The sequence below is a fragment of the Triturus cristatus genome, chromosome 2_1, assembly GCF_964204655.1.
Source record: "Triturus cristatus chromosome 2_1, aTriCri1.1, whole genome shotgun sequence".
NCBI lineage: Eukaryota > Metazoa > Chordata > Amphibia > Caudata > Salamandridae > Triturus > Triturus cristatus.
Window position 1 is genome coordinate 28364472 of NC_140581.1, and position 23306 is coordinate 28387777.

At 50.8% G+C, this 23306-nt stretch overlaps 1 protein-coding gene across 1 annotated transcript in view; it reads right to left on the reverse strand.

The window, feature by feature from the left end:
* The window catches only part of LOC146863647 (uncharacterized), a 435045-nt gene that overhangs the window by 40607 nt on the left and 371132 nt on the right, over positions 1-23306 (reverse strand). The window contains exon 5 of the mRNA XM_085627730.1: positions 2230-2262. Coding sequence (XP_085483856.1) covers positions 2230-2262 — 33 coding nt within the window. The remainder of the gene's footprint in view (positions 1-2229; positions 2263-23306) is intronic.

A 23306-nucleotide genomic window follows, 5' to 3' on the forward strand; every position in this document is an offset into this window, starting at 1 on the left:
TAACTTAAAATGTCCGCCGTTTGCAGCCTGGCCTCGAGTGAAAGATTTGTGATGAGAGGGCCTTGCTGAATATGATTGAATCATCTGACCACAGTCTTCGCTTGGTTAAAACTTTCCGTGAGGACAGTAGCAGTGCTGGGCAAATCTCCAAGAACCAAGAAATGTTTGAGTAACCTTGGAGGACAAAGGAGCCATAAAAGAATGAACTGAATGGACTCTGAAGTCATCGTGTTAAGCACTGAGGAAATGTGGATGTTAAAGGATACAATTTTTTAGTTCCTGTTCTGTTTTTTTTATTTTTGTGATTTTTTCCTGAGCGGAGATTTTTCCAAATGTAGCGATGCTACATCCTTTCCTGCTCGCTCTGCTCAGCGGTTCGGCGGACGTGTAGAACATTTAATGTTTCTTTAATATTGCAAGTTTCATTATAAATATTGTTAGCCTAGAGAGGGCGGGAGGCCACTTTGCCATTTCTTCCCAAACCTGCGTTGGTGAGGATCGATGCTGTGAGGACGGTGACTCGGGAGATTTCTACTGAGAGACTTGTCCTGATGACCCATTCTGACATTTAGCTAGAATAGGTAATTATGAGAAAATGATTTATTCTGATTAATTTCTTTTGACTAATTTTAGATAAAGAATCATAATTTTAAATACGGTGTTGGTGATTATTTCTTGTCGATTATTGAGTACTCTATTTGATTATTGTTGTATAGATTGTTTAGATTATGACAATTACAATAACTAGGTCTTATCGACCTCAGTGTAGATGTGGGGTGTTTAGGAGTTTTCTTTCCACAGGTTCAATGCTGGTGGAGTATTTGAGTGTATGTTAGTGAAATGGGCCCTAGTGTATGGTGAGTGTATGTGCGTGTAACTGTGAAATTACTCTATCCGTGGAAGTAGGGAGATTTTGTACACCCCAATCTGCATCACTGACTCCTCCTACCACTCTACACGCTGATTGGTCTATTCAGCCCTGTGCTGACTCACCCTGTCTCCTGGAGCCCCCCAGCCCCTGTCACTCAGAAATCAGACATGGAATACACAACCTAGCAGAGGCTGGCTTGGATAGTTTGCCAAGAAAATACCTACTTTCTAAAAGTGGTATTTTCGAACACAGATTGTTAAAACTAACTTCACTAAAAGATGTATTTTATCATTCCGAGTTCAGGCATACTAAATTTGAATTTCTACCATGTTCCCTGAGTCAGTTAGGATTATAAGGTGTTATAATCAAACTGCCAATTCTGGCCTATGGGGACAGGTAGCCTTGCAATAGTGAAAAACTAAAATGGCTTTAATTCACAATCAGGACATGCCACACACATCAGGGCATGTCCTACCTTTTACATACAATGCACCCTGCCCTTGGGCCTACCTTAGGGGTGGCTAACATGTAGAAAAGGGAAGGTTTAGGGACTGGCAAGTGGGAAAGAACAGTTCTGCCATCTTGGTTTTAGATAGAGGGGGCACAGTGGGATTCTTTGATGTAGGGCATACTGGAAATGTTGCAAAAGACTGACCTCCTTTTCAAGCTGCCAGGTCACAAGAAGCAACAAGAAGCTTTTTTCTGCATTTTCCGCGTGCTCACAAAAAGGCCCGGATTGGCATATCTGAAGCATGAGAAGCTTTTTAAATGTCACTGCATTTTACGTGTGATTATACATGGAGAATAAAATCTATACATGAAATTTATCTGAAGTATTTTTGAATCTTTTCCTCAAAATCGGATTATCAACTAAGTTACAGTAAATGGTGAAGCAGGCTGTGCACCGGACTGGAGTCAAAAACTAGCTCCTTCCTTCTTTTTTTTTTTCTGTATATACCATACCAAACTGAGGTATAGCATGCACAGAGTCCAGTGGAACCCAAAAGGTAGGCAGAGATAAAGTTAGTTAGCACCTGACTCTCTATTTGTGGTAGTGTGGTCGAGCAGTAAGGCAGTATCAGAGGACAGTGTTAAGCCTTGTTGTACACACTCAGTCAGCAAATGAATGCACACACTCAAAGACTGAACTTCAGAACAAATGTTTTTGTATAAAAATATTCTTTTAGTTATTTCATTTTCTAGAACCAAGCGAGCCTGGCACAGGTAAGCAATAAATACTTTACAGTAGTAATGCGATTCAAATACAGTTTGAATGATAATTGTCTATGCACTTTGATTTGATTTACAGTATGGATGCAAAGACATGTAATACTTGGTAAATGCAGTACTTTTCTTACTTTGTATGCCTGGATGCAGCACTGGTACATTTCCTGTAAACAGGTGAGTAAAAGCGTTTTTGTTAAATCGTACTATTTTAAAGAATTTCTTTAAGTTTCAGATTTCAAAGTATTTTATTGATTTAATAAACAAGACATCAGCGTCTCTGTACAAGATTAGCCATTTGTACAAAATGTTCGAACCATATGCTTAGCTAACCCCATCTGGTGGGGTTTAGTGAGAACGAGAAAAGAAACAGATGTAAGAAGAAAGCAGAAGGGAAAGGAGTGAAAGAAGGGTACAAGGCAGGTTCTGTGATTGAGAGGTGTGTGGGCCCATGGTCAGCCGCCACGTCCTTTGCTTGCGAGTTAAGTTTCAAAGCTCCATACTTAGAAACTTTTTCAGGAACAAGTGTCAATGTTATCCTGTGGAGGAAAATATGGTTATCGGTTTTTAGGTAAGAAATCAGTCTTTGGAGTTGAGGTTCTGGGGTTAGACTCAGGGGTCCCCCAGGGTCAGTGATGCACTCTTGTTACACCCTCAGCTGCACTAGGGTGGCCGGGTGCTGAGTGCTGAGGCCCAATATTATCCAATGGGGAATAGGGGGCCTCCGGTTGGTGGCTGCTGGCAAGCAGGTCACTGGGTTGTGGGAGCAAAGCTCCTGGACTTTAGCTCAGGGCAAATGGGGAAACAATTTAGCACCAAAGGTGCACCCTCAGCGGCACTAGGACGGCCGGGTGCAGGGTGCTGTTTCGATGTCAGATGCCCTGTTGTTTGCAATGGAGAACCTCCGGTTTGCAAAAGCACTGCAGGCAGGGAGACGAAGGACTTCTGGGTGCGACCACCACTTCGAGAGGTAAGTTGGGAAGTTAGGGGTTGGTTAGGCACCATCGGTTTGGATATAAAAGGTCATGGGGCGTTGGGTGCAGGGGTGCCTTTTGGGGTCGGATTTACTTACCAGCTCCTGGTCGCGGTTAGGGGGGCCTTCTGGATTTAGGCTGCAGACGTCGGCTGGAGGCTTGAGGCAAGTCAGGGGTCACCGGATCTCGGTTTAGGATCGACGGGGTGGCCTCCTCGTGGTACTTGCCCACTCAAGGTCGGGCCGTGGAGGGCGGGTGCAGAGTGGGGTGGATTCACGGTCTCCGGCTGCTGCCAGAGGTTGCAGTTGAACAAATCTGTGTTCACGGGAGAAGCAGTCTTTGAAAGTGAAGGCAGGCAGGTCCTCTGGGGTTTTTGAGGTTGCTGGCAGCAGGACACACCAGGATTTCGCAGGAGCAGGTTCGAGGGTGAGACAGGCCAGTAGGGCTGGGGCCAAGTCAGTGGGCGTCTTCCACTTGTTAGCTAGCTGCACAGCTATTCGGTCCTCTTTCTTCTTTTTGTTCTTGTTTTTTGTCTGGATTTGAGGAAGCAAGGTTCAGGGGTGCCCCTAAATACCGTATTTAGGGGTGTTACAGGTAGGTAAAATGCAGGGAGCAATGGGTCTCTTCCCTGGGGTTGGTACACCCCTTATTATGCCTCCCTCCAGTGGGAGGCGGGTATGTGCCTGTCCCTGGTCGGCTGAGTCCCCCCATCTTGAAGATGGCGGGGACTGAGAGTTGTGCTTCACCTCTCCTCCCCCATCTGAGGGGTGGGGTTGGCAGAGGTGAGCACACCTCTCTTCCTCACTTGTTTTTCCTGCCGGTTCTCCCGCCCAAAGTGGGGGTCAGAATCAGTGGGGACCAGTTGCTAAAAGCAGCAATTGGCCAGGAGAAACTCACAAAGGCGGCAAGCCTTTGAAGCTTCCCCTTCGTGAAACTTGCCCATCCTGGGTGAGGAGGCTTAGCACCTCGTCCCAGGATGTGCATTGTTTCAGGCCCCATAGAGCAGCAGGCTCTCGACCCAGGGGTCCAGAAACATGTCTGGTGGTGGCAGCTGAAAGCAGCCACTCAGCCTGGACACTAGTAGTGGGTTAGTTTTCAGGGGGCATCTCTAAGATGCCTTCTGTGTGTATTTTTCATTAAATCCCACACCGGCATCAGTGTGGGTTTAATGTGCTGAGGAGTTTGATACCAAACATCAGTTTTCAGTGTAGCCATTATGGAGCTGTGGAGTTCAGAATGACAAACTCCCACCACCATATACTCCCAATGGCAGCACTGCACTTACAATGTCTAAGAATGCACTTAGACACTGTAGGGGTACAGGGCTCATGCACTGGTACATCTAGAGGGGTGACTGATGTATGCTAGGACAGTGGTTTGTAGGCATAGCACACAGGGATGTGTGCCATGTCGACTCTTCACTTTGTTCTGCACCAAAACACGCAGCTTGCAAAGACAGTGTGTGTGTGTAAAGGTACAGGGCCTCTAAGGGTGGCACAATAAGTGCTGCAGCCCTTAGAGGTCTTCCCTGGTCACAGTGCCCTGGGTACCTGTGGTACCATTTACCAGGGGCTGACCTGTGGCCAGAGATGAAAATTGGGTTAGTTTTGGGGAAAGAACACAGGCCCTGGGAACCTGATTGGCAGTGACCCAGGGCACACCAAGAAAAAGTGCATCAGTAGTCCGGCAAAAAGTGTGGGTGGGGGGTTAGTGCAACAGAAACCCACTTTCCTACACACACTAGATTAAAAAAGCCACACAAAATACCCACCCACAAACAAAAATAACTCCATAACTATCACAAATGAATTGCTAATAACTCACGCATATCATACATTTCAAACAAATATTACATTAAAACATACACGATACAAACGCACTTGACTACCACAACTAAAAAACAACCTAACACTTAACTAATAAATAACCATAAAACATTAAACTACACTAACTAAACTAACTATAAACATCCCCCAAATGACTAAACCCCAAATAGTAACATTTTAAAGCCTCTTTTTATAATGTGCAAACAGAAATTCATACATTATTGTCTTACATCTCAGACAAAGTAGTCATTTCAGTTGCAGAACAGTATCTATTGATTCTAACTTGTAGTAGCACTCTGAGTTCCTCTCATGTGCCTTATCACACAAAACCTCAAAGAACAAGTGAATGTTCAGCATGTAGAGCATATATTAATCATCATACACTGCATTGAAACAGTGTTAAAGATAAAATATAGAAATTAGCTCTCAGTGCTCCTAAGAAAACTAGCCGGCAGCTCCATTATACTCAGAGCAGCAGAGAGGTAAGGGCACAATCTCATGTGTGAAGCTGAATAGCCTTACTCGCATCCCACCCTCCTGTCTATGGAGGGAAATCATTCGGTTCTTGGGGAAGTTTAAGCATAGCTGCATCTCATGCCATTGAGTTCATCCGTTTCCAGGCCTACCAGCAAAGCGTCTAATCACCCCTCTCTTTCCATCCCCCCAAATATAACTTAAGCATACGCTTATCTGACCACAGAGATGCACGGATAACGCTAAGTGCAGTAAATGAACTAAAGAATAAAGAAAGGAGTATACAAAATGGCTGCTAAATGAATATAAAACAAGATTAACACACCATGAAAAAAATAGAAAATAACAACATATTGTTTAAATGTACCTTTGTAAACTTCAAAAATGTTAAACAAATGTATCACATGTTATTTTATATGTTTAAAAATGTACCTTCTGAGTACGGCTCGGTTGGGGCCCTCAAGGTCCAACACTCTTCCCATTGTAGCTTAGGGTGGAGTGGAGGTAGTTAATTTTCACCCACATTGTCCAACACTTTCCCCAGTGTGGCTTGGATAGAAGTTGAAATAGTAACTCTATATGCCTCAAAGGCCAACACTTGATACAAACAACATTTTTGACATATCATTTAGAATTCTCGATACAGAAAGTAGCTGAGCAGCATTTTGTATAGGGTCTCCTCAGCTGTGATAGTTAAACACATCTGACCAAAGTTCTTACAATCTCTGCCTTGGCTTTACCAGACCTCAACTAGCCACTTTAGGGCAAAAAGGTACACCAAAGATCTTTGTGCAATAGAAGTCAAATATACTAAAGTATACATAAAAGTGATGAATGGAATGCTTGAATTGATCTCATCCACTCGGGTCACATCCCAGTCTCTCGACTTTCGCCCACCATGCCACCTCAGTTTAGACCCAAGCCATATGTGGATCCGTCTTGACCATGCTCCAATGGGAAAAGTCCATCCCGAACTGCCAGGCAAGGTCGTCCCAGAACCGGAACATCAGCAACCTAAGACTGGTTTCACCCAGTTAGGGCTCAACGACCAGGTGTGGCTTGGTTCAAGTGACAGTGGGAATGACCAGACATGGGTCAGGTGCTTAGTGTGCCGCTGAAACCAAGCTACACATGGCTTATGAGCCCTACTCAGGGTGAGCCGGTCCTGGCATGCAGGTGTTTCGGATCAGGAAGGACCTGGCCTGGCAGTTTGGGCTGGACTGCTCCCATTGGAGCAGCCAAGACTGATTTGCATATGGCTGGGTCCAAACTGAGGTGGCATGGTGGTAGAAGGACAATGGACTGGGTTGTGGTCTGAGCGATTGTTAGTGGCTGCGATTCATTCAAGCATTCCATCCACCACAGGAACTGAGTCAGAACTGAGTCAGAGTGGCACTTTATTAAAGAACAATTTTAAGCATTGAATGTCAAAGGCACGTTGGTAATAAAAAATAGCATTGAGTAATCTAGAAGCTAACATGTTTCAGAGACACCTCCCTAGATGACAAAGTAAATCATGCAATTTTGTACGTTTAAAAATCACGGCACTGCAGAGGAGAAAGAGACAGTTGTAAGATATAATAAGAGTTGTAGCCTCGGCCAAAGCTGCTAGAGAAGATGGCTGAGGGGCACGCACACGTGTCATGACCCATGCGATCAATTGTGCGAGGTAGTCCGTTGAATGGACCGGAGAGCAGATCATTTATACTCTTTTAATGAGGAACTATTGACCACAGAATCACGACATTATCAGGTGCCTTGACCGCAGAACATGACGCGCTTTGGTCACTTTTAGGAAATATAAGGAAAACAGAAGTGACACTACATTACAAAGGTTTACCAAAAGGTAAACTTGATGTTTGACCGTAAATCATAATGAAATTGAACATTTATCGAACATGATTTGCGTCACTTCTCGGAAATGTTTTATAAGAAAGCAGAAGAATACAAAATGTTAGACGTCACTTGTAATTTCTAAAGCTGTGGGAAGTCCCAGTTGGCCCCGACTCCTACTCTTGCCAAGTTTCTTCTCCTAAATGACAGACACATCCTGTTACTGCTATATCTTGATTTTCATAAAGGCCAGTCTCCTCGAGGCATGGGGCCTACGGCCTCCTAGAGGCTCAATGCAGTGTGGACAATTTTAACACAACCCTGTCTGTGGGCGGCAGGGACAATTTAGACTCTTATGCTTCAGATGTGGACAGAATGGGCCTGCGGCGCTATATGGTAAACACTAGACCCTGCTTCAGTCTCTTCCTTCACAGGAAGCAGGTGTTTGCTCTTCATTGCCAGGCAGATGTTGCTGGATAGGCTCTGTTGAGGGGATGGTTAGAAGAGTGCCGGGAGCTAACCTTCCTAGAAAAGGAAGGATTTATGACACTTATTACTTATGCACCCTGGAGTCTCAACTGAAGGAAAGGTTTGGACAGTATAGTCTAGGTTAGAACGACAACAAAATATTAACATTATAAAAGCACCCTTTAAAATATATATTTGACTATTGATTTGTATTTGCCTGTTATACTTGTATGCAGCTAGAATGAGCATGCTAGGCACCTCATAACTGGTGTTAGCAAAAAAAGCTTTCAACCAAAAGATGCTATCTCCAAAAGCCTGCAGTGTTGCTATTATGTGTCCACATCCTCACTGGCTGCAGGTAGAGGGTCTGAGGGGTCAGCTGGGCTGGGATGTCCTAATATATAGAATGTTTTTCACTTCACTAATCCTGGGTGTTGGGGCTCTGATGGGACTGACTGTCTGACATAGTCTTTACCACTCATCTCATCGCACCAGCAGTCTGCCCTGCTCAGGGGTCAAGGAGACTTTCCCTTCCTTTCTCTTACTAGTATGTCTTTATTTGATTGTTATTTGTACATCTCAAGATTTGTCATATGAGTGGCGCTGTTCTCGGCTGACGTGTTTTACTCCTGCATTAGTTACGCCTGAGCTTTTTCAAGGCTATCTATGGTAGAGCATGCGAAAACAGGAAAGAGAAAGCACAGATTTTTTTCAATCGGTTACATCACAAGTGGTTGCTGTTGATCACGTGTAAAAATATCTCCTTTCCAGAAGACACAAGTGGCCCTGTCATATTCAAGTCAGATTACAATTGTTTGTTAGATAAAGCAACTCATGCAGCAGAGTTCTTGTAACAGGAAGTATTCTTATGACACGAGTTACCAAAGTTGTTTGCTGTATGAATGCACAGACTCCTCACTCCTTGTTCTAACACTCTTATGTAGTTCTGGGTGTCTTATACTGCCTACTGCATTTGTTTAACCAAGTGAGTGTGGGGAAAGGGACTACTATTGCTTATTATGTCGGCTGGCATGTAGGGCTGCTTTGCAGGACCCGCACTTCTGTTTTTCTTGAGCAGGTTTCGTCAGTGCCCCAGCGGCATTTCAGGGCCGCCATTTCTGTTTCTTGTTTGCATCCAGATGTTCGTCTCTGGACTCCTCTTGGATGTTATTTGAGCCATTCTTCCTGTGTCATGCATAGTCTGTACGTTCCAGAATCTGATTCAGGACTTCCACTTGACACTCAAAACATTGCCACTCTGGCTTCAGCTTCCTTGCGGCTTTGAGTACTGTCAATCATGCACGCCTTCTGCAGAGACTCTGGAAGTCATTTCTGCCCAGAGTATTAATGGTTCTTGCTGCTGTTTCTGTAAAAGATGCTTTTTGTAATGGGACAAGGTTGTTAGCCTTGTCCCCAACCTGGGGGACCAGTGGATGGTGCTTCGTCTGGTCTCTACCCTTTGACCTCTAGGCTTGTCTGATCCTGTCAAGGGCCAGATGTACCAAAGGATTTAGCATTTCTTAACAGACCGAATTGCAATGCCGGTTTGTTAAGAAATGCTAAATTGCCTGTCCTCGTGTACAAAGGCAGATAGGGAATTCCACATTGTGATTTCGAATCAATATAATAAATCGCTTTTTGCGATTCCTTAAATAGGAAATGGGATTTCCTATTTGCGAAGTCCCAATCACATGTAGAAAGCATTTCCTAAATGTGAAATGGGCAACATGGAAATATTAGTACCATCGACTCAAAGTAGATGGTAACCATGTGCAACTTTAAAAAATCATCCCAAAATGCTTTTTTTCTTAAGTGCCATAAAGCGCACTCATGCCCCGAGGGCATTTATGTGCTTTATATGTGCCCCACTTTTTTGAGGGTGCATCAAGGCGGGCCTTATGCCCATAGGCACCCTTGGCTTTGCATTTCCAAATTTGCATTTTCCTATTAGGAAATCGCAAATTTGGAAATGTTAAAACTGTTAGACCCGGCCCTCGTAACATAGTCAGACCTGACCCCTGCACCTCACACCAGCCCCGAGCCCCTGGCCTGGCCGATCCTTCCCACCAGAACACACACACCTAGATACGAGATTCCTCCCCTGAGGAGTCTCCCGCCAGTGTCCGGCTACGATACCTCGAGGGTTGGTCTCAGGACAGTCAGGGCCCCCTCCGGGCCCCTCTGAGGTCGCCTTCTAACATTGGTGGCAAGCGACGGGATTCGGGCCTATAATCTAGAGATCGTACCGTGAACGGCTGACGCACTACCGACAAAGATGGCAGAAGGAAACACCGTGGTTCTCGTAGAAGACGACGCCAGTACCGTGTTCCAGGTGGAACAGCTGGAAGAGTACACTCACAGGGAACTAAAGCAATTCTGTAAGGAACTCAGAATCGCTACCACTGGTCTCAACACCAAAGAAGATATGCAAAAGGCACTGAAAGCTTGGGTGGATTCGGGAGCCCCCCGCCCAGAAGGAGCGGTGGAGCCCTACCACGAAGCAGAACCCTCCCAAGGAGAACGCAGCAGCAACCAGGTGCGAGGCTTCGTACCAGACGGGGGCCTATCCCCGGAGGAACTCGCAGACAGAGAAAAAAGTCGCCATCACGAGCTCGAATTAGCCAAACTCAAAATTGAGGGCGAGTTGAAATTAGCCGAGAAAAAGCTAGCAGTAGAACAGTTGCGAGTGCAAGGAGAACTGGAAGAGAAGAAACTCCAACGAGAACACGAGGGAAGGAGACTTCAACTAGAACATGAACGCAGTTTGAAGGAAATAGAACTGAAAGCAAGAAGCGAAGATGCGCGGCCCCCGGGGAACCGGGAGGCGGCCGCCCCGACGGAACAGAAGGTCCACATCCCCAAGGATGTGGTCAAGGAATATTACAAGAATGATGACATTCAGCAGTGGTTTCGGGCCTACGAGGTCGCCATGACCTCCCACCGGGTCCCGCAAAAGGATTGGGGGGCTGGGTTATGGGGACGGTTCCTGAGCGAAGGAAGAGACACCCTGCTCGACCTACCCACCTCCATGCAGACCTCATATGAACACATGAAAGCGGCCCTCCTCACAAGGTACGGCCTCACCCCGGAGATGTACCGCCAGCGGTTCCGGGACTGCCGGAAGATCCCGGGTACCACCTGGGTGGAATATGTGAATTTCTTCAGCCGTGCCTTCGATGGGTGGATCAAGGGCAGCAAGGTAACCACCCTGGAAGAACTAACTGACCTTATGTTATGGGAACACCTGGCCGCCAACTGCTTTGTGGAACTACGCCAGCATCTGCTCGACAGCAAGCTCACGGACCCGAGAAAGCTGGCTGTCGAGGCGGATCGCTGGACCAACACCCGGGTCTCCCGGGGCCCTGTAGGAGAGTACCCCCGAGCCAGTCAGGGACCACCCCGCCAGAGAGGGGGGGGAAACCAGGGAGGGCAGAGAGAGACCCAGACTAGCCCCCCGAAGTCCCAACCTCTGCCTTTCCCGGCACCCCCACCAGCTGTATCCGCCCCCCCCCTGAGACGGGGGCCCCGGGTAACCATCACTTGTTTCCGTTGCCAGAAGCCCGGGCATTACGCCAACGACCCTGAATGCCCCATGGCCCCACGCACCAACCAGGCAGCACCCCCCGCTAGACAGATAGCCAATGTAGCTCTGGGGGAGGAGGTTGAGGAAGCCGAGGAGTGGGAACCCGCCGCTATGGCCCTAGTGTCCTTAGGAGATAGAGAGATGGTCCCTGGGAGCCTCCTGCCCTCTAACACAAAGAAATATGGGCAGCTCGTCACGATCAATGGCCACCAAGTAGAAGCCCTCTGTGACACCGGGGCCAGTATCACCGGTGTCCTCAGCCATTTAGTCCACGAGGACCAGGTCCTCCCCAACGTATTTTGCCCTGTCATTTCAGCCGACAACACAGAAAGCCTATGTAAGGTATCCCTGGTGCCTTTCAAGTGGGGAGGGGTGGTCGGTAAACTGAAAGTCGCAGTGAGAACATCCCAGCCCGTCGACTGTCTCCTGGGGAACGACCTAGAAAGTTCCCCCTGGGGGCAAGTTGAGCGCAAGACCCACCCAGGGATGATGGGCCTCCCTGAGTGGGTGTGCGCCACCACTCGATCCATGGCGGCTCGACTGACCCCCCTGAGGGACGTCGACGATGCCCCGACCCCTGAAAATGGGATGGCCCACATCCCCCCACCAGAAGAGTCGCTCGCCAGTGACGAACCACCGCCTTCCGACTCCACCCCAGACACCGAGTTAGGCGATCTGCCCGAATTAGCACAGTGGCACCACGAAGGGGGCCCCTCCCGAGAGGAGTTCTGCCGAGAGCAGACTACCTGTCCCTCCCTGGTCGGGCCCCGGCAACAGGCAGAGGCCCAGGCCGCAGGCGACCAGACAGGGACGCACCGGGTCTATTGGGAGAATGACCTTCTGTACAGCGAACAGAAGTCGGTGGAGCTAGGGTCCGGCCGAGTGCTGGTGGTACCCCTACGCTTCCGAGACCTCCTCCTGGGCTTGGCCCACGACATCCCCCTCGCAGGCCACTTGGGTCAGGACAAAACATACAGTCGCCTCGTGACTCACTTCTACTGGCCCAGAATGAAAGCGGATGTAGAAGCCCACTGCAAGTCCTGTCCCACGTGCCAGGCCAGTGGGAAGAGTGGAGGGAAGCGCAAGGCTCCCCTCCAGCCCTTCCCTGTCGTCAGTACCCCTTTTGAGCGGGTCGGGATCGACATTGTAGGACCTCTGGACCCCCCAACTTCCCAGGGGCACCGGTTCATCCTCGTCCTGGTGGACCATGCCACTCGTTACCCTGAGGCCACCCCCCTGCGCACCGTCACGGCCCCCGTGGTGGGCCGGGCGCTGATGGGGATCTTCTCCCGCATGGGTTTTCCCCGCGAGGTCGTGAGCGATCGCGGTACCAACTTTATCTCCCGATACATGAGGTCCTTATGGCAACAGTGCGGGGTGTCCTACAAGTTCACCACCCCGTACCACCCCCAAGGAAACGGCCTGGTAGAGCGGTTTAACCGGACTCTGAAGGGCCTGGAAGAGCCCCTCCGGCGTAAGTGGGACCTCCTGCTCCCCTGCCTCCTATTCGCATACCGAGAAGTTCCCCAGAAATCCTTGGGTTTCAGCCCCTTCGAGCTACTCTACGGGCACCCCGTCAGGGGGCCCCTCAGCCTGGTCAAGGAAGAGTGGGAGGCGGCGCCCCGAGGCACCCCCCGAGACGTGTTCCGTTACGTCCTGACCCTCCGCAATCAGACTAGGAGGTTCCGGGAAATGGCAGAGGCCAATCTGGAGGCAAGTCAGGAGGAGATGAAGCGCTGGTACGACCAGAATGCCGCGCTAGTCGAGTTTCAGCCGGGCCAGCTGGTGTGGGTCATGGCCCCCGTGAAACCCTGCTCTCTCCAGGATAAATGGACCGGGCCCTTCAAAGTAGTTGAGCGAAAGAGCCCGGTCACGTACTTGGTAGACGTCCAGTCACCCCGGGACCCCCTCCGGGTCCTCCACGTGAACCGCCTCAAGCCCCACTTTGTGCGGTCAGAGCTGAGCCTCCTACTGGCCACTGACGACGGGTCCGAAGAAGAGTCGGATCCTCTCCCCGATCTTCTATGCACCAAGGAGAAGGACGGCTCCGTGGAAGGAGTGAACCTCTCCCCGTCTCTCACTCCCCAGCAACGTGAGGATTGCCGCCAGCTCCTAGGGCAGTTTCCGGACCTTTTCTCCCTGGTCCCAAGGGTCACCGACTGGTGTGTCCATGATGTGGATACCGGGGACAGCCCACCAGTGAGACACCGAGCCTACCGAGTCCCCGATCGGGTCCGGTCCTGTATCCAAGCCGAAGTCTCGAAAATGTTGACCCTAGGCGTGATCGAACCCTCAGACAGCCCCTGGGCCAGCCCCGTGGTCCTGGTCCCAAAAGCAGCCGCCCCCGGGGTCGCCCCGGAACTCCGCTTTTGCGTGGACTACCGGGGACTCAATGAGGTCACCCGAGCCGATGCCCACCCCATTCCACGGGCCGACGAGCTCATTGACCGGCTCGGAGCTGCACGGTTCCTCAGCACCTTCGATCTCACATGCGGCTACTGGCAAATTGCGCTCACAGAGGGAGCCAAGGAGCGGTCCGCCTTCTCCACCCCGGATGGGCACTATCGCTTTCGCGTAATGCCCTTCGGGATGAAAAATGCCCCGGCCACCTTCCAGCGACTGGTAAATAGAGTCCTGGCCGGGCTGGAAAAATTCAGCGCTGCATATCTCGACGATATTGCAGTTTTTAGTTCCGAATGGAGCGAGCACCTCCAACACCTCCGGAGGGTGCTAACCGCCCTACGCCAGGCGGGCCTCACCGTGAAAGCCAGCAAATGCCAGATTGGGCAAGGTTCGGTAACCTACCTGGGGCACCAGGTCGGAAGCGGGCAGGTCGCCCCTCTACAGCCCAAAATCGACGCCATCCTCGCCTGGGAACCTCCCACTACCCAAACAGAGGTCCGAGCCTTTCTGGGCCTCACGGGCTACTATCGGAGATTCATCCGGAACTACGGCAGCCTGGTCGGTCCCCTCACGGGGCTTACGTCCAAGAAGCAGCCCAAGAAGGTACAATGGTCCCCTGCCTGCCAAGAGGCGTTCAATGCCCTGAAAACGGCCATGTGTACGGCCCCCGTCCTCCAGGCCCCCGACTACTCCAAAGAGTTTGTGGTACAAACTGATGCCTCCGAGCATGGCATCGGGGCCGTCCTCTCCCAAGTAAATGACCAGGGTCTGGACCAGCCCGTGGCCTTCCTCAGCCGAAGGCTGTTGCCCCGGGAACAGAGATGGAGTACCATCGAGCGCGAGGCGTTCGCAGTAGTCTGGGCCCTCAAGAAACTACGCCCTTACCTGTTCGGCACCCATTTCAGGGTCCAGACCGACCATCGCCCCTTGCGATGGCTCATGCAGATGCGAGGAGAAAACCCCAAGCTTCTGCGGTGGTCAATCTCCCTCCAGGGGATGGATTTCACCGTGGAACATCGCCCTGGTACAGACCACGCCAATGCCGATGGCCTCTCCCGATTCTTCCGCCTCAGCGAAGAGAACCCCCAAGGGGATGGGTAGTTCTCTCCGGCTTTCAGCTGGGGGGGACGCGTGTTAGACCCGGCCCTCGTAACATAGTCAGACCTGACCCCTGCACCTCACACCAGCCCCGAGCACCTGGCCTGGCCGATCCTTCCCACCAGAACACACAGACCCGACCCGGACTTCCCCCGTCCGTAGGCCTTCCTCCTTCGGCCACCCCGGGCCCGCGTGCCCACTTCATGCACCAAGATGGACGCCCGGCCCCAGCGCGACCCTAGCCTACAGGCGCCACTCCGGCTGGAGGACATCGCGCTCCCCTTGGGATGAGAGAGGGAGGAGCAGTTTTCATCACACCTCTGCGCTTCCCTGGGAAGGTGGGTTTCGATCGACCCGCCGGCCTCCCCGAGGGCTGGCTCCACGCCTGCTGGGTGTCTGGGGCTCCTCCCGACCCGGCCCTGAAAGGATCAAAGGACAATGGCAGGAAACCCCCAACAAGCGACCCCCAGGTGACAAGACCCCTGCCCGCACAGACTCCGGACATCAAAGAGGAGTCGCCCTATAACAAGGGGTGCCCTGGGACTGTCCGGCAGATTCGCCTTGGAAACACCTGAGCCCTGCTGAGTGACTCGCGGCTCCCTGAAGATCGTAAGACCTCCGAACTTGTGCTTGAGCCCTGCTGAGTGACTCGCGGCTCCCTGAAGATCGTAAAACCTCCGAACTTGTGCTTGAGCCCTGCTGAGTGACTCGCGGCTCCCTGAAGATCGTAAGACCTCCGAACTTGTGCTTGAGCCCTGCTGAGTGACTCGCGGCTCCCTGAAGATCGTAAAACCTCCGAACTTGTGCTTGAGCCCTGCTGAGTGACTCGCGGCTCCCTGAAGATCGTAAGACCTCCGAACTTGTGCTTGAGCCCTGCTGAGTGACTCGCGGCTCCCTGAAGATCGTAAGACCTCCGAACTTGTACTCGAGCCTGCTGAGTATCTCGCAGCGCCCCCAGACTCCCCGCCGGACCCCACGACGACAAGCATAACCCCCAGCTCGAGGATTGTGAGCTGTGCGCCGGATACGCTCCTGCATTTGATCCATTCCCCCAAAGACTGTCCCGCTACCTCCTAACCCCCTCTCCAAGACTTTGTGAGCCCGCGCTCTACTTGTATATATATTACCTTGCTGATCATAAAGATCTTACCACTCCGATCTGATAAAGATTTGCTCTTAAGAACTCTCGGTGTGGTGTCTCTTTGTCGTGTGGTGCCGAGTGTACGATCCTAGATACGAGATTCCTCCCCTGAGGAGTCTCCCGCCAGTGTCCGGCTACGATACCTCGAGGGTTGGTCTCAGGACAGTCAGGGCCCCCTCCGGGCCCCTCTGAGGTCGCCTTCTAACAAAAACCATTCGTACCTATGGGAACGAATGATTTAGCATTTCCTAAATAGCGGTTTCCTAATAGCGATTCCTACTCTTAGCAATTTCTACTCTGTAGGCATCGTGTTAGAAATGGCGATTTCTGGTTGGCTAGGGCTTGCGCCAAAGCCAGGCAGAAACCACCACTCTAGTCAGGGCTGGGGAGTTACACGCCAAAGATAACCCCTGCTCACCCCCTTGGTAGCTTGGCACGAGCAGTCAGGCTTATCCCGGAGGCAATGTGTAAAGCGTTTGTGCGCGCACCCAGCAACAAAACCCAAGGCCCACCACAAAGGAAACTCCACACAAGGTATTATATAAAAATAGCCTTTGTATTATACCGAAACACATTAGATAAAAACACACACTTTACAATGTGCCAACAGGCACGGGCAGAATTTACAAGGGATTATATGTACAGGGGACAGGGCCACATGGACCACTGTCAGGAATTAGCACTTTTAGAACTTAGCACTTAGAGCATAGGGTATAAAATTACTGTAGCACAAAATAACACGTGTAGCACACAACCAGTAACTACTGGTAACAGGTAAGTACCACCTATGCAACCCTAACCACCTTAGGAAAATATTACGCAGGGAATCAGGACCTCACTAGCACCACCTGTACTAGGAGAAAAACAACCACCTAAGTATCACATTACCTGGAGGGGTCTAAGCACATTACACATGATGCATCGCAACACATTCAGAGGTGTAGGGAAGGAAAACACATGATGCATAACATACATTCAGCGGTGTAAGGACAAGGCACATGACGCCTAAAAACACATTCAGAGGTGCAGGAAAGGAAAACACATGATGCATAAAAACACATTCAGCGGTGTAAGAATAAGGCACATGACGCATAAAAACACATTAGAGTCCAGGTCGCGCCAGAACCTAAACGTAGCAGCTGCCCACTACTTGCTGGGCAGCTGGGGACAAGAACAGGGACTAAACGCTGCAGCTGGCACTAAGTGCTGCGCAGCTGTGAAGGAAAATAGTAGGCATGAGCTCTCACTAGCCCCTGAAACAATATCCACAACGTTGGAGCCACCTAGGCTCGAAAATAACATGTCCCCATGGAGCGCACGGGCTCCTGAAATAATTGTGTGCCAATATGCTGGAGCCCCCTTGGGCTCTGTAAACAACTATGCCCCTTTGGAGCCACGCAGGCTCTGGAAATCATTATGCTCACGTTGGAGCCACGGGGCTCTTAAAAAGACACATACCCCCGATGGAGCGGCCCTGATCTCACCTCCCCTCTTGGGGCGCACGGGAGCTTCAACCAATCATGCCCCCAATGGAGCGCACAGGTGCTTGTGCCTCGAACCGGCAAACAGGGAGCCCCCCTACTCACCGGGATTCTTTTTTAACACGGACTTCTCAGGACACAGCAGGCGGGAGCAGCCGCACTCTTCTCGTGGTGCGGGGCTTCCCTGCATTCCTGGGAGCCCCGCGCTGCCATCGTCCGCCTCGGTCGCCGGCTCCTCTCACTGGCGGGGCTTCCCTGCTCCTGCGGGGAAGCCCCGCCCACGGGAACAGTCTTTCCCTCCTTCCGGGTCGCGCTGGGCAGCGGCCCGGAAGAGGTTCCATTGCGGCCCGGCCGCGGCGGTGATCCCCTATCCGATGTTGGCGGCAATGCGGGGTAGGCACCCGCGAGTCAAACTCAGATACCGGCGGGGTGGGCACCCGCCGGGACGGCCAGTGAACAGGGTAGGAACCCGCCAGGACGGACAACAAGCGGGGTGGGCACCCGCGAAAGGTACCAAGATGCGGGGTGGGCACCCGCCGAAAATCCAACAATAAAAATGCGGCACCAAAGCGGGGTGGGCACCCGCGACACAAGGAAAAATGCGGGGTAGGCACCCGCCGCCATAAGCACAACGGGGGAATCCCTACGATGGGGATTCCCTCCTAGAGGGGCTGCAGCGCAGTGCTTCGCAGCCCCTAGGCTCTCCCTCTCCTCCAGGCAAAGCCAGGGCAATGCGCTCACAGGGCGCAGAAGTCAGAAAAAAGTCCTGAAGGTCCTTGGGGATAAGAAGGACAATGCAAAAGGGTTCCCAGAAGTCTTCCAGGTAGCCAGGGGCTGGGCAGGGCCCAGGGAGGCAAGCCTTCCCCTGGGCCCCAGCAGCAGCACGCCCCTGGTAGATTCGAGTCAGAGCAAGAACATTTTCATGGGGTCACAGCCCCTCTGTTATAGACCAAATCCCTTTGTCTCAAGGGTGCAGGGAAGGGGCCAACCAGATACAACTGGTTCCTGAGCACTTTGTTTTGCTCAGCCCCTCTCCCTATTCACAGCACAGGCCAGGGTCATCAGTCGCACCACAGGGGGCGGAGCCAGCATTGTGTGGGGAAAGCCCAGCCCTATTCAGGACCCAGGTGTACTCCTCCCACCCATCCAGCTGCTGATCTCCCTATTCACCACTGGGTGACTCCTCCTGACTCTGGGGATTCCCTAGCCCGTCACCTGACCTCAGCCAGCCAATCACCAGACAAGGCACTCATTTCACACTGCACACAGAAGTGCCCACTTCTAGAAGTGGCACTTCCACACTAGATACATGCACGCCGCACACATCATCGCGCAGCATTTTATCACACGAGTCCGTACATACCAAACTCGCACCTGCACTCCCCACGCATCAGGAACTACTAGGGACACATACATTCCCCCATGCATTCCTATGGGAGGGCAGGCCAACCTCACTACACGCACGCACTTTACCCTGGGACACAGTGGTAAAGTGCGCAGAAACCAAAAATCACTAACACGAGTCACAGTTAAAAAGCAAAAAGTTTCAGGGATGAACCTGCCAGAAGGGCCAAGTCCAACACATCGCTATTAGGAAGTCGCTATTGTTGTACATTCCATTTTGCATTTCCTAAATAGTGATTACTTGGGATGTGCTATTTCGTAAATGCAAAAACTGAATCTCATACATCTGGCCCTGAGCACCCCACAGCATACCTCTCCAGGTCACTGAGACATGCGAGCCTGTCGACCACAGAGTAAGTGGAATAACACGGTAAATAGACTCCTGCAGCAACAATGATAAGATAATTAACCATTATTAAGTGACATTTGAGTCATGCTGAGATAAAATATCAAATGTGTACCATGAACACAAGTCACGCAAGTTAATGTTAACATGAAAATACATGCTAATTAATAACCCTATGAAGCAGCCCTTATGCTACTGCGTTTGGCTTGTTGTGTTATCATCTTACAGCCAGATTCACAACGGTAACTTACACTTTTGAGTAATCCATATTTTTGAGTAAGTTTACTACTTTTTGCTTATTCTCAAAATCTAAGTGTAAGTTACTACTTGAATAAAAACAGCAGTTAGTACAGAACCACACATGGCCAACCACCCATGCAACACCCTTGCATAGAAATTAATGGAGGTAGGGAATTAAAATAGAATCCATAGGAAATAATGTTAGATTAAATTATTTAAAATCGTTTTAAATACAAATTAATACAATTTTATGTTAAAAACTATATTAAAAAGTACATATTTATTATTTGATTATAAACTAATGTTATACCATATTTTGAATTGTAAAAAAAATAGTGTAACAATAATTTTCATTAAAATATACCTAGATTCATTTTAATGAAGTCTATACATCACTGTTAATAATTAATAATGCATACTGAAAAGAATCTTTTGAGAGGAATTTATTTTTTAATTTTAAACTTCAGAAAAATATTTGTAATTTAATTTAATCCATGAAATTATACTAAACTATATAAAATTTCATTTTTTCCATTCCATTTATTAAAGTTTGAATTAGAAATTACTATTATTATTCTGCAGCATTTTTTATTGTGCTCTTTACTTAAAATGAATATAACATAATGTGTGTACTTGTAAAGCACACGTTCACCCAAGGGTATCTTGGTGGAGAAGTGTGGCTCAATGGTTAGAGCGGCAGACCCTGATGCAGAGGTCTGGCCTGAACGAGGGTTCAATTCCTGCCTCGGTGGGTCTTGAGCTCAATTTCCCACAACCTGATAATTCTCGCCTCGGTGCCTATTCTAATCATGGGTCCCACTCTGCAACTCTGAGCAATAGCTTGCTTAATCTCCACAACGGCCCCAACAGCGTTAGGATGCCTGCCTTCACCTTGGGGGTACCCAGGAGTGGGCACTTCACAGGGAAAGGCCAGGAAGGGTTCCACAGTGGTATTTGCACAGTGCCTGAGAGTCCCTTTCAGGGGTGTGCGGAGCGCTATATAAATGCACTACATTTACATATACATTTGGTGCTGAATAACAGATGATGATCGTTACCCAACTCAATGGTACTTATTTTATCAACCTCAGAAGAATGAGTGGACAACCTGGATTTGAACCTATGACCATGAGGTTGAGCACAGGCCCTACAGTGGGCACATTAGTCCACTAAGCCACCAGACACAGCCTAATATATGAAATGAATTTACATTAATATTTAAAATTAGTTATTTTTACATTTTATTTCCGAGTAATAGTAACTTTTTTATTTTTACCTATACTTTAGCATGCAGAGCTCTCCACCCCAGCTTTGAAGCCTTCCTAGGGGAAAGTAAAGGGAAAACTTTAAAAATGTAGACCTCTCGATCACTTCTTTTTTTTTTTTTTTTTTTGAAACCGTTTATTGCAGGTTGTAAAAGTTACAGGTATGGGCCTACAACCACCCGGCCGGCCGCTAGAATGACAAAAGCATATTGCATACATACAGTAAAAGTCTCTCGGCAGTGCAGAGCAGTGAAACAGGAGTAATCAGTGGTGCAGGCCACACAGCTCCAAGCCCATAGTACGGTTCCCTTTTCTTGAAACAAAACAACACCAAAAAACCACACCCGCAAGGCAACCCGCGATCTAAAGTGACAGCACGTGCTCCATAAGTGGGGGATCCAAACCAGCAGCAGAACTCTGAGGAGGGGAATGGGAGTAGGTCAGGGACTGGGGGGACCGCGCGCCCGCGGCCGAGGGAGGGGGGCCGTCTAGGGAGACGGAACAGGTGAGGCAGCCGGTAGCAGTGGTGGCTCACAAATACCCCCGCGGTAGGCGTTCCAGGGGCCCCAGAGTTTCACCCACGCCCCAGGCTTACCCCTCGCCACATACACCACCTTTTCACGAAACATACACCAATCCATATGCTCTTTCCAGGCCGATACCGCAGGGGGCCTCTGGGATCCCCACAATTGAGCAATGTCACGCTTAGCTATCATGTATCCCAGAGTCACCCACCGCGTCTGCGGGACCGAATAGTCATTCGGTTCCCATACATTCAGCAAGCATCTCCTCGCTTCAGGCAGCAGCGCGACACGCGTAACCACACGCAGGACCTCATGCACACCACGCCAGAATCGCTCCACCTTCGGGCACTCCCACAGTATATGCATGAAAGTCGCCAGCGCACCACAGCCACGCTTACACAGTCCGTCACCAGCAAAACCCATACGCAGAAGCCTTGGCCCCGTCACGTAAACCCGGTGAAGGATCTTGAGCTGGACGAAACGAAGGCGAGCCGGGATGGCCACCTCTTTCGGGGAGGCCACCGCGGAAATCCAATCCTCGCCGTCCAGCTCCAGCCCGTCGGCAACCCAGGCCTCGCGGAGACTAGTCAGCAGGCACGATCTATCGTTGATCAGTTTTTTATATATGAGGGAGATCGTGCTGTCCGGTACATGGCCGTCCAGCACTCTGTCCTCCAGGGGGGAAGACTCCGGAATGGATGCGACGTCCGGGAAGACGGAGCCCAGCGCATGGCGGACTTGTAGGTACCGAAAGTACTCACTGCCCTGCAGCTGAAACTCCGCCTGCAGCGTCTCAAAAGTTTTGAATCCCCCCCTCGTCCAGAGATCTCCCACCGTACTGATTCCGATCGTGTCCCACTTCTCGAAGCCCTTCGACGTCCATAGGGAGCCCAACCTCTCAGACGCATACAGCGGTGACGCCCGGGTCAAACGGTTCTTCCACCCCATAGCTGCATTAGCCGCGTGCCAGACACGCACCATAACACGCGTCGGTCCCGTCAAACGGGAGTCGGGCGCGCCAGAGTAGAGCGCGCGATTGTAATCGCCACCGGGTAGGAGCATTTTATCCATCTCAAATGCCGGGTTCAAGGCGGGCCCATAAAGGCCATGATTAATTGCAGCTAGTTGGGAGGCCCAGTAATACCGTTTAATGTCCGGGAGGGCGACCCCCCCATCGTACCACGGGAGCGTCAATTTAGCCAGAGCAATGCGCGGCCTCCCGTCCCAGAACAGGCGCCGCTGGAGGCCCTCCACCTCACGGAAATAGCGTGCCGGGACCAAGTCCATAGTATTCTGGAGGGCGTAGAGGAATCGCGGCAGGGACATCATTTTGAACAAAGCCGCTCGGCCGAGCGGCGAGAGCGGCAGACGCCGCCAGCGCACCACGTCCTCCCTCAAGCGCTGGAGGGGGGGCAGCAAATTCCGCTCATAGCGGGCCTCCGGGTCAAGTGTGATGTAGATACCCAGGTACCGAAAACCGTGGGGGGCAATCTGGATCGGACAGTCCCGTGGTAGGGCCGGAGCCTCCCCGGAGAGCACATAGACACAGGATTTCACCCAGTTGATGACCAGGCCCGAGTTGCGACCAAAGGAGCGCAAAACATCAACCAGGACGATCAGTGATTTACGCGGGGAGGCGAGATACAGAAGGATGTCGTCAGCGTAGAGGGACACACGGTCCTCATGCTCGGGGGTCCAGCGGAGACCACGGATAGAGGGGTGCCACCATAGCCACTCCGCCAGGGGCTCCAGGGCCAGGGCAAACAGGAGAGGCGACAGGGGGCAACCCTGTCGCGTACCCCTCCCCAGCGCGAATGGGGCCGAGACTCGCCCATTCACTACCACCTGCGCCAATGGGCCCGAGTATAGCAATTTGACCCAGCTAATGAAACCCGGGCCGAACCCGAATTTCGCCAGCATCGCCCAGATGTATGGCCATTCAAGCGTATCAAACGCCATGGTGGCGTCCAAGGATGCCAAGATGGCCGGCTCCCGCACAAAGGGGACACGCGCGAGCACCCCGTGCAAGCGCCGCAGATTGAGCGCCGTGTTGCGGTGCGGTATAAAGCCAGATTGGTCTTGGTGGACCAGGTCGCCCACCACGCCAACCAACCGGTTGGCCAACACCTTGGCAAGGATTTTGGGCTCCCC